A 12151-nucleotide genomic window follows, 5' to 3' on the forward strand; every position below is an offset into this window, starting at 1 on the left:
AGACCTGCACTGCCAGAACCCAGACCTGCACTGCCAGAATCCTTTGTTGCAGACCTGCAAAATGGGATCTCCTGTACTGTTAGGACCGGAAGTTTATTCCGGATGATTAAAGTTTAAGACAGTATTTAACTATAGCCAACTTCGATTGTCATTTAGAAAATGTCTTTTAGACCAAATAAGCAATCCAAATACAGAGACTTATTTCTATGTAGCACATATCTATTATTCCAGATAGGAGTTTGGTGGGGAGTATTCATGTGCATGTGAGTTTTTTCCATAACAACAGTTGTTTGTGAAAGGAAACTAGCTTCATGAGGAGTTTATCAGCGCTCGCTTTTACTTTAGAAAGGTTTCAGATCAACTTAGCTTATACTTTGAAAGTCTTCGAATAAACTTCCGGTTCCAACAGTGCAGGAGACCTCACAGTGCAGCTCTGGGTCCTGAAAATGCAGGTCTGCAGCCAGAGACCACTCTCTAAATAACTGAGCGTTAAACCCTACTGCACCTATCTCAGACTATCTCTGGAATAGTTATTTATAGCAGCTGGAGGTTGAACTAGATTATTATGATAGTTTCGGTAGAAATTCCTAAACTTTTAGCCTTAGTTTGGGTCTTTAAAACTTTTTTTTCCATCCAAAAATAGTTTATTTAAAGTCTATATTGATAAATATATATATATATATATATATATATATATATATATATATATATATATATATATATATGATGGACATAGAAACTGAAGCATTATGGGGAAATAAATGGTCTAAATTGTGCTCATTGTTTTACAGCATTAAGGTGTTTTGACATATAGTTGGGCCTCACACTGAAACCACCTGAGCGTCTTGTTGAATTCAAAACCACAGCAGAGTTCTGGGACACGACTGCAAATATCTATTTGCTAAAGGACTTTTATTTTCCTCATAATCCTGCTCACTTAGGGTTAGAGTGAACAGAAGGAGGTGGTTGGATGGATCTATTGGGTTTTTTATTTTTTATTTTAAACAAATTTTAGCTTGAGAAAAATGATTCAATTCAATTTGAACATTTTAAGTTGTTTTTGTTATTTTCAACGTACAGTAATGCAGAATAACAGGCAGCAGTGATATAAACAGGACAGCAGTGACGATGTATAAACACTTCTTTGCTGGTGTTTGTTAAATTGTAGCGAACATTGTGAAACCTGTATGGTAAACTGCTAACTACCTAACAAAAAAAGGGGAAGAAAATTGATAAGCAGTATATTCAATTAAAAAGACACACAGCTTACTGTACTTTGGCAAATGCATGGTCAAAGGGTTTACCAGATCTGGACAGCTTTTCACTTTGCATTTTCTTTGTACCGAATTGTGCTATACAAATGATTTGCCTTGCCTTGCCTTGCCTTGCCTATTGCTGTATGATCACGGCTAATTATTAACTAGTTAGTGAGTCATTAACCCAGGATATTTAGTCATTTCTAGTCATCCCAGCATTGCTTTGGTGTGAGTTACTTTAGATGGGAGCCTAATGTAATATTTTCCTGTGTTAGATTAAAAACTATACATATATATCCTGAAAAAAGATAAATATTGCAAGTTCCCCTTACGGTTCTGACTTAGTGATGATCCTTTCCTCCAATAGTTTTAGTCTTTATTCTCTATTATTTGTGATAACTGATCACACTCATTTACAATAAAATCTACTGGTGATACAAACCACCCAGCAATAGTTTCTTTATATTTCTTGACAGCTGATGGATTAAAATCCAATCTCTTAATCTGTCAACACTAAACCACGATATTACAACATTTAGTAAATCAGAGATTTTCTACTGCATTTTGTGCCTCGCATCCAAAAGCAATCAAAACCTGCCATTTTCAAAAGCAAAGCAGAGGTCTGAAATAGAGAGCTGTCGTTAAATAAACAAAAAACTGCACTGTGTCTACATGGATTGCTTCAGTTAGCCCCACCTGCTGGTACATCATTGGCATTAAAACCTTTTTATTTGAATTCAGTATCATGTAGAAGCAGATTTTCTTTTCAAAAAAGGGGGAAAATATCAGTAAAAAAAAAAAAAGCCACCATGCAGCTGGAGCTACAGCTGTACATGTGGTTAATATTGTCAACATGGCCGTCTTCCTTTTTAAAAAAGGTTCAAGATTGTCCTCTTTATGATTGGCTAAAGTTTTCTAATTAAAGTGGCTTCCAGTAAAGCTTTTTAGGAATCGGTTTGTTACAGGGTATCTAGTGACAGACTTTTACCTGGTAATTAGACTGCTTTATGTCCTTCAGCCTTGTTGCTTTGGCTGTGGGCTGTGGCAGGGAAGCCTGGGAGGACACCGTCATAGGTTCTACAGAGGATTGGTTGGTTATCTGGGCCGTTGCTGAGGGACCCGAGTCAACTTCACACATGATTTTAGCGTGGCCAGGTGATAAATCTGAAAAATCAAACATCTATGAATGTTTTTAATCATAATATTTCCCTAACCCTGAGTGGTTTCAGCTATCAGTTACTTACTTTCAACCGGTGCATTGTGTCTTTGATTTTCTCGCTCACCGCCAACCATTTCCTGAAGCACAAAAGGTAAAGCTGTTGGTTAATGCGGCTATGAATAGAGCTCCTTGATATGAAACAATGCTGTCTTCTTTAAAGTGTTGGTCAAAAACCATCTAATGACTCACTGCTTCTGAATCATATACCAACGCTTTCACAGAACAAGCAGAGTTGCAGAGATTATTTCATGTAGGTGAAATTAGGTCTGTAGAGCCATAGCAAATGGTTTCTAACTGTAGTTCTCCCTTTCATACAAAAAACAGTTTGTGGCCATTATTTAATGTGTCTTAAAAGCTTTTGTAACGTTTGCTTCACCACTCTTTCCTGTGAAAGCCCCTCCAGTGAGGCAGGAAGAGATGTGCACAATAGTTCACCACCGCAGCAAAAAAAAAACCTGCAGTGAAGTAACACCAGAGGACTGACCGAGTTATTGCAATAAAGAAATATCTTCCCAGTCTGAGTCACAAAGTGTTGTTTTTCTTTTTTTTTGGCTTAAAGATCAGCCTTTCTTTCTCTCATCCTCACCATAAAGATGCCAGTCCAAATACAAAATGCAACTTTTAACTACTTTATCTTTTTTTTTGGTTCATAAACCCTACTTGCATTAAACTCTGGGTCATTTAACGATCAGAGTCTTCCTGACAGAATTTCTTTAATCCCACCTGAACCGGTGGAGGTCCCGTCTTCACAATGTCAGGAGAAGCATGGAGTCTTGGGGCCACTGCTGCAACAACTACAAAAAGAGAAAGCAAAAGGTCAAGACAGACAGACATACAGACATTGTTTGATTAATAAATCTAACTGACCGTCACTCTCTGAAATGGAAATCCTGGTAGTCTGCTCAGAAATGATTTCTTCCTCATATTGGTCCTAGAAGGAGGAAGAGAAAATGCGGCTCCGTTTAGGAAAAAATGTGCAGACCCACATAACAATACGATGCATCACATTAAAACTTTTCATCACGTCAGCTTGACTTCACATCTGTTCCTCACCAGTTTCTTTAGGACCTGATGGACGGCATCATGGATTGTGTGCTTGTGTAACTTGTGCAATTCTTCTGTCTCAGTTGTGCATTCTATAAAAAATAAACATACATAAGAAAAACCCAAATTATGTTATGTTCAAAAAATTCATATTTGCAGGGGCTGATCTGACTGGACAAACCAAACACTTTAACTATCGTTTAATTCAACTCTATCCAGTTTTTCTGTTTGATTAACTTTCATTGTATTTGTTTACCATTGTGCCTTATACATTCTCCATCCTTGAATGCTTGTAGCCCCTCCCACTGCCTCACTTTTACACAGATATATCCTTGGACTTGTTCCTACATACATATTTATGTGAGCATATGTGTAAAAAAAACTTGTATCAATATGAATTCATTCTCAGAAAATCATCTTGATGTGGGTTTCTGCAGCAAGATGCAAAAAAGCTTTAAAATTCCGTGCCCCAGCAACCTGGAATGAGGACAGAAGGGAACCGTTAAGTTGCCATCTTGGCCAGAGAAAGAAAAGAGACTTTTAATCTCAAGGAAATTCTTTTGCCTGGTTGAGTAAAATAATTCAGTTTGGAGAGATGTTTCTCCTTGGCTCTACCTTGGCCCTACTGTGGCTCTACCTTTCTCGTACCTCATCCAAAATAGTTAGGTTATCCTTAGTTATATTGTATATTTTATGCTGCTATATATTTAGGTTTCTGGATCACAAAGGGGCCACTTTTCATTCTGCTTTATTCTATCTGTGGTCTCCCATTCTGCAGTATTTGTTAAGTTTCACTCATAACTTTATGTTCTCTCTGCTTTTTCCCATAGTAGCTTAATCTGGCCTGTTCCTGTTTAGCTGTGACTCCGTCATGGAAAAAAAACATCAGCTGTGCTGCTGCCATTAGATTAGGAGCTTGGCATGTTTTTTAGTGTAGTCCTGTTTCTCTGACTGTGACTAAATGTATGAGTTCTCATCCTGTGACATTGGAGTTGGCTCGGAGCTGGTGTGCCTGGTTGTGTGTTTCCTGGACGGGGCCGCCTGTGGAGCTGGTTTACAGTTGCCTTTTTTATCTCTGCTTCTTTTTCTTGAACCCCAGTCGGCCTCGGCAGATGGGCGCTTTCACTGAGCCTGGTTCTGCTGGAGGTTTCTTCCTGTTAAAGGGAGTTTTCCTCTCCTCTCTTGCTATATGCATGCTCAGTATGAGGGATTGCTGAAGAGCCAATGAAAAAATGTAGGCAAAAATCACCTCCATAAGCTCATCCAGGAGGACCATGTCTTGCAGGTCAATAACTGGATGCAATCAACTGGTTTTCCTTGATAGAAACTTTAAACCAATCTAACTGTATTGTCTCTGTATAGTGCTTTGAGATGACGTGTGTTGTGATTTGGCGCTATATAAATAAACTGAACTGAATTAGTCTTATATGGACATATGCTTCATTCAGATTGGGTTTTTATATTGATACAAAAAATGTTAATAAAAAAAAAGGAAATTTTCCAAGTTAACATGCTGACCTGCTTTAAATTTAATGTTTCTACAGGGTTATTATGTTTTACTAACCACGGGAGCAAGGCCTCTGGTTGGGATTTGTGTGCCAGCATCGCTGCATGAGGTTGATGAGGGTCGTCAGTCCTGCCACTCCTGCAGCCTGACACCTTATCTCATCTAGAGACGGACGGTCTCCCTGCGGGATGCGTAAACGCACTATGGTGGACCTGGCATCTGCAGAAAAGGAAGGGATCAGAGTCAAAGTTATGTGGCAGAAAAAAAATCTTTTAAGAAAATGCCCTCTTCTTTTCCTATTAAAGTTAAAACACACATTTTTTTTTCTTCTTTTTTTACAAACAGGCTGGAAAAGTTCAAGGAAACCCCTGATAAAGAAATGTGTTCTTAAGTAATGTTTGAACTTTAATTTTGTTTAAGATAATCCAAAGTTTTTTTTAATAGTTTAAATTATGGCTGAGCCAAACCGTTTATTCCCATCAAAGGTTTATTTTGGCACTTTTTAATGTCGGATTTTCTCACAAGAGGCTAAGGCTGCTGTCCCTTACACAACACTATAGTTTTTGGCCTTGAAACTTATTTATTTAAACCAGACATCTCAGTTTTTTACATAATATTCTTAGAATATAAGCTGCAGTTTGTAACTGGTCTAATATTTCTGACGACTCCAAAGCATAACATCTGAACTGCTGATGCCGACTGTAAAACTATAACAACCAGAAAAAAGATAATTTCAATAACACATTTTTGTTATTTAGGAAAATTTCTTAAGATTTAGTGCCAATGCCTAACATTTAGCTGCAAAAAGCTAAATCTGCATGTTAAATTCAAATATGTATAATAAATATATCCTAAATCTAAATATATCTTGATATAATTTCTGCTATAAGAAGGTGAACCCTAACTCATTTAAGACTGAGCTTTAGATTGCTCTGTCTATCCCACTGTCTGTAGGATCACTGTGGGGTTTTTTTATGTATTTTCCCACTCAGAGATTACCACTTAAGTTCAAAATAAACACTGAGAACCTGCTTGAGTATTAGGTATATTTCTAACTACAGTATTGTAACTATAATTGGCTTTAGATTTCCTGATTTCATCCATTTCACTAGATCTTGTATAATAAATAGAAGCATATCCTAAATTAATGCCGTTTCTTTAGCACACTTTGTGAACTTTGAAGCTTTTCATTTTATATAAAATAGCACTTTTATAGCTTTTATTTGCAATATAAACCTTGTTGATTTAACTAACCTAAAGCTAAAGCAACATAAATATAAATGAAGATAAATGGGTGCTTTTGTAATTTTTTTAAATGAATGTCAGTCAGTCAGTGAGTCAAAGACAACTTAAATAGGCCATAATGTGAAAATCAGCTACATCAGTTTGTTGAATTAACATCAGTCTGAAAACTGTTGCAGTTGTATCACTGTTTAAATGGGAAGGTTGTCATTTTACTTATTTTAATTACTTATTTCAATCTGTCTTATGTTTGATTTTGCTCTATTGTAATTTTACAATACAAGAAAATTATTTTTGCAAGGTATTAATAAAGTAATTCTGATCTGTTAGTCACCATTAGGTTTAAAAATGGGGGGAAAAAAGGCTTTCAAACATTTTTCCAAACCCAAACCTCCCTTATTTTTTACTTTTTCAAATAAACCCAATAAGGAAAGCGTTGAAAGCTGAATTCAGACTGTAAGTAACCTAATATTGACTTACTTGCATATGGCTGTTTTCCTGTGACAATGGACCACAGAAGTATACCATAGCTGAAACATAAAGTTTGTAACAATATAATCAGTAATTAAAGAAATGGATCCAGTTCTATGAAAGAGGAAATCACAAGAGCTCTTTAATCACATATACTGGAAGGACTTAGCTGAAACATGTTTCCTCATGTTTCTTACTTCCTCCAACAACTGTTTACTCTTTCACTCATTTAAATTCAATGAATACTGACTATTTCACTCACCCGATCTAAATAAGCAGACATTTTTATTATTAATTCACGAAGTTAAAACTGCTCTGTGATTTTTCTACCTGTAGATATCAGAGGCCCTTGTTGGATCGTATGAAACCTCAAACGCCTCTGGAGGCATGTAGCTGAGAGTTCCTCCTTCCTCTTCACTGTCTTTCTTGGAAACTCGTGTGACGCTGCTGGAAAACCTTGCAAGGCCAAAATCTGTGAGCTGGCAAGGGGAAGGAGGGATATTAGTACAATTACACTATCATATATAATCCCTTATTATTTACATCCTATATTAGGAGGAGCGACGGTTGCCGGTTCAAATCCCAGCTTCATCCTTGGGCAAGATGCTTCCCCCTAATTGCCCAGTGGCGGGCAGCGGGTAAAGCTATCTGAAGGGCGTCCACAGCCAATGGAGGAATTTCTTTCTCAATCATTGTTAATAGGAGTTTCTAGATGTTACGTATAAATACCAGAAACAAAGGGAATAAGTGTGTTATTGGGATTTTTCCATTTTTAAACTTAAGAATCTGACATCTGTCAGGAATATGTTTATGAATAACAAAATAGAAGCAAAAAATAAATTGATATACAAATACAGGCAATTTAACATTTTAGAATATAAACCATTGTTGGTGCTAAAATTGTTAAATTTTTCTCAAGATTTTAGTTTCTCCTTCTGTTTATTTTAACTGTTAATTATTTATTAACGGTTCAAGGTCTTTTCATTTATTCAAAAGGACAAGAAGGATTTTTTTTTTCTGCTAACAAATAAGTAACGGGGTAAGTTTTAAAGGAACACTTTTTTTTTTTCAGTTAAAATTTTCTCTGGTATTTTTTTATCTTAATTTTTATTGGCAACTTTACTTGTACTTAGTGAAAATGCTTCATTTAAGGTTCTGTATCTGTTGTTTTTACACTAAGTACTGTACAGGAGTGGTGGGGTGCTCCCACTGCTCCCCCCCACTATTCACCCACTGGTCAGAGGCTTCTTGTGGGTACGGCAGCCTCACTTCTGTCAGTATGCTCCAAACCAGCTGTGGCTACAATATAGCGTACCACCATCAATGCAAGAATGTCTGCATAAATGGGTGAATGGATGAATATATTGATGTTACTTTGAAGTACTGTGACTTGAAAACATGGTAACATCCCGGCCTTTAGCGTATTTCTTCCTTTGGCACATTGATTAATCGCTCAGGATTTTCATTGTCATTCAGTAGATCGGATAAGCTTTGTTCTGTTAATAAGAAATGTATTTTAGACTACAAGGGCTATGGAGGCTGGTGTCCTCTTTCAATCATCTAGAGCAGGGGTGCTCCAGTCCAGTCTTCAAGAGCAACATTCCGGTAACGTAATTATTTTACATTAATTGTATTTCTCAACCATAATGTTTTTTATGTAATTGGTATTGTAATTTTATCTTGTGATTCTATACTTGTGTTTATTTTTAAGGTTGCCTTTTTTATACCTGGCTGGGGGACTACCGATGAAAATTAGCACTCCTTAGCTAACTCGGGTATATTTACATTGTTTTAATGTTGATTAATGTACACTGTCCCCTTTCAAATAAACAATAAATGAAATGAAATGAACATTTTGATGCACCCCATTTTTAACAGACCTGAATCAAATGAGTGGCTCGTTACCATGACTCTGCTGGGCTAAATAAGGCGATTGAACCTTTAGATTCAGGTGTGTTAGAGAAGAGACGCATCTAAACCTAACAGGATGGTAGCTCTTGAAGACTGGACTTGAACACCTCTGATCTAGAGCAGTGATTCCCAACAGGGCGTATGCATACCCCTAATGGTCCACGACTACATTGCAAGGGGTACATGAAAATGTTTTATTGTTTTAGGTAGTACAATAAAAAGGGCTGGGATCTTTTTTTGCTTCGTGAGGACCTGATTGAAAAAATAAACAAGCTTTCATCAACCAAAAAGTAAATTTTTATTATATGTTTGAGTTCACCTTCAGCTTTGACAAACATCCAAACCAAGCAGAGAAACAGACTGGATGTAGAGAACAGCCTGGGATCTGCTGTTTTTCACACTGAGCTATCGGAGCTCATCAAAGCAGCTCAGCTGTCTTGATAAAAACAAAATAAAACTAATTAAGTCAGATTGACTATAATTTCTGTTCAGTGTTTTGTTCCCATTTTATCAGGTCTAAATTTGAGTATAAGGGAGTTTCTCAGAGAAGCTCCACTTTTATAAATAGAGGTTTATAATATGATTTTATTTTGCATTTATTTCGACAACTTCCAGGCAACGTATTTATGTTGTTTTTTATTTTTTGTTTTTACTTGAGATTGAAAAAAATAAAATGCCCTAGACTTAAATGCTCAAATTAAAAGATTAAGTAAAATAGCTTTATTTCACAATCAGTTGTACTTTCCACTTTTCAACAATCATCAATTCTTTTGACTGAGAGGGGTACAGAAAAGGTTGGGAAACAGTGATCTAGAGGACAGATTCTACAGAGTGATGGGCTGCAGGAAACAAAACAAAAAAAGCCAATTGGATTTCCTAAAGCCCCTTTTTTTCTCCTTAACCTGCCGTGGAATTTGTAAGAAAACATTGTTAACAACTTTTAGAACTAAATAATATATCTTATACATTGACAGCACAGATAAAAAGTCTGTTTAAACTAACATCAGCATAAATGTAATATTAACCATTCTTTGTCCAGGGGACTACTGAACAAGCAACTTCAAAGAATGTAAGAATAAGAATTAGTTGCACACATTTTGGGTATTCTAACTCTGCTCTAATCCATTCAGTATAAAACAATGCATTTAATTTTCCTTTTTTGTTGATCTATCCCTGATATACTGATAGGTCAGCCAGTGAAACAGCTTTAAAACATGATGCTACCACCACCATGCTTTACATTTGCTGCAGCGCTCTTGGGTTTGAAAGCCTTACTCTGGTTTTCCAAACATATTTCTAGATGCTGTAACCATAACACCATTAGAGCATTTCAAGAACTTAATAAACTTATCGAAGGAGCTGGTTTTTAATATAGAGTGTCCTCCACAAGAACAAATGGGTGCGAACCATGATAACCTGCTAGTTTGGAGTTAGAAGGTAGGAGATTTTTATTTTTTTTTTTATCACATTCTTATGAGCATTTAAATGTGTGGAGCTCCAGCCAGAATCACCAGACTCACCTTGGCGTTCAAATTGAAGTCCAGCAGTACGTTGCTTGGCTTCAGGTCTAAGTGCAGCACAGCAGGTGACAGACTGTGTAGGAAGTTTATACCCAGAGCCACCTGGTGAGTCAGTCTGAAAGCCAGCGGCCAGGGTGGAGGTCCTTGTAAAGTCTTCTGATAAAAGAGATTTTGAACAGTAATGCAATAACTGTGTTGTACACAAAAAAAAAAAAAATTGCAAAATGCATTTACTTAATCATATTTAGTAACTTTAACAAAATTGTTTCATGTTAGCAGGGTAGGACATATAACAATTGTGTTAAAGTAACTAAATATGATTAAGTAAATGCCAAAAGCTTTTGGATTATTTTTTTCTGTGTATATTTTATACTCTTTTAGCTCCTTTTCTTACTTTAAGCTGTCTGAGCAAAGCAGTGCCAAATACTAGCATCTTCAGATGACACAGACCGGATGTGTTGCACTAACACATTTTTTTCTTTTACCTGGTTGACCTCATTTCTGCTCTCAGCCTTAACCACAGCAGCTTTCCATCTCAACTTGAGTGCTAAACCCAATCAAAGTTTTGTGAAAGCATTGAAACAGACTGTCTAAAATCGAACAACTCAACCACAGTAAGAGATATAATGTGTGATGATATCAAACTTTATGGTAAAACATTTAAAGCGGTTTGAGATTGTTTAATGGGGCCCAGTTGGTTACCTGAAGGTTGGTCAGACATCCTCTCTCCATGAACTCCATGACCAACCCCAGCTGTGTTGTTGGTCCAGAAGAAGGCAATCGACCCTGAAAAATCCCATGGACGTGTATGACATAAGGGTTGGCTCCCTGACGCATCATGGCCAATTCCCTCAGCAAAGCCTGGCTGGTCCTGTGGTCGCAGGTTTAACCCATCAGCATGTTCTTTAACTCCTCCCCTAAACAGCCACTCTTTCACTACTCACCCATTGTCATAATGAAGCACTTTAATTGCCACATCGCAGCACCACTGCTGGTGCCGGGCTTTGTAGACCTGTCCGAACCCTCCGGATCCTTTCACCTCCCAGCCCGTCAGATGAGAGTCCTGAATCACCACTGGAGCAGGACAGCTGAGCAGCTCCATGGTTCACTAGAGACACCATAACATCTTTTAACTCCTCAGAACATATTTCACTCTGGATAAAGCTTAAAGTTGCTTTTATAATTAGTGTTGCACCGATACCGATACCAGTATTGGGCGGGGACCCGATCCAGCACTAAAATGGTGGTATCAGTATTTGGCAAGTACCAACAAATAGGGCATTGATACCATTTTGAGAGGCAAAAGTTTATTCAACTATTGTCACCCATTCCAGGTAGGCAATAAAAACAATCTACTGGATTCACTTTGTATTAGTCTTTTTCCTGCTTCACAAAGGTAGGCAGCAGCTTGACAAAGCCATGATGGCAATTATTTAACATCCAAGTAGTATGCAGTTCTTCATATAGACACACACACACATTAATTTCAAACAGATGGTATCGGCCGATACTGCACAGCCAGGTATCAGGTATCGGTATCGGGGCCAAAAAAATGGCAGCGGCGTAACACTAGTTATAAAATCACATTTGTAACAACTGACTGGATATTATGTATGCATGGTCTGGATCTTTGCTCAGTTTACTATGTATTCAGGTTGAGCCCTTATGGTTGGAATCCCGGGTTACTCAGATACATGGAGGCTCTCCTGTATCAACATGCACTACAGCATAAAACTAGACAACTGCTTTTTTTGAATATCACTTAATGAAAATACAGTTTCAGGCTCAAATGTGAAGTAATGTAAATACATTTTAGATCGCCTTCTTTTGCTTCTGTTTGTTTTTGCATGAAGATTTCCTGTTGCTGTTTTAACATGTATATATTGGATCGGAGGTCTTTAACAGGGGTCCGCGACCCCTAGGGGGTCCACAGAGGTACTGCATGGGGGTCGCGAAAGTTTTGGTTGATTAGACATTTTGT

General features: G+C 37.2%; 1 protein-coding gene across 2 annotated transcripts in view; it reads right to left on the reverse strand.

Annotated features, from left to right (window-relative positions):
* LOC107091989 (receptor-interacting serine/threonine-protein kinase 3-like) overlaps nucleotides 1-12151 on the reverse strand; it is an 18525-nt gene that overhangs the window by 2760 nt on the left and 3614 nt on the right. Inside the window, exons 2-12 of one of the 2 annotated variants that reach the window (XM_015386253.1) lie at nucleotides 11115-11278; nucleotides 10873-11041; nucleotides 10171-10323; nucleotides 7070-7218; nucleotides 6749-6798; nucleotides 5084-5245; nucleotides 3529-3611; nucleotides 3343-3406; nucleotides 3199-3269; nucleotides 2501-2552; nucleotides 2245-2420 (exon numbers count right to left, since the gene is read on the reverse strand). In XM_015386253.1, the coding sequence (XP_015241739.1) occupies nucleotides 2245-2420; nucleotides 2501-2552; nucleotides 3199-3269; nucleotides 3343-3406; nucleotides 3529-3611; nucleotides 5084-5245; nucleotides 6749-6798; nucleotides 7070-7218; nucleotides 10171-10323; nucleotides 10873-11041; nucleotides 11115-11272 (1287 nt within the window). In that variant the 5' untranslated portion in view covers nucleotides 11273-11278. Of the gene's footprint in view, nucleotides 1-2244; nucleotides 2421-2500; nucleotides 2553-3198; nucleotides 3270-3342; nucleotides 3407-3528; nucleotides 3612-5083; nucleotides 5246-6748; nucleotides 6799-7069; nucleotides 7219-10170; nucleotides 10327-10872; nucleotides 11042-11114; nucleotides 11279-12151 lie in introns of both variants that reach the window. The other variant, XM_015386252.1, reaches the window with a different exon arrangement.

This window comes from Cyprinodon variegatus, unplaced genomic scaffold (genome assembly GCF_000732505.1).
Source record: "Cyprinodon variegatus isolate N-32 unplaced genomic scaffold, C_variegatus-1.0 Scaffold361, whole genome shotgun sequence".
Lineage (NCBI taxonomy): Eukaryota > Metazoa > Chordata > Actinopteri > Cyprinodontiformes > Cyprinodontidae > Cyprinodon > Cyprinodon variegatus.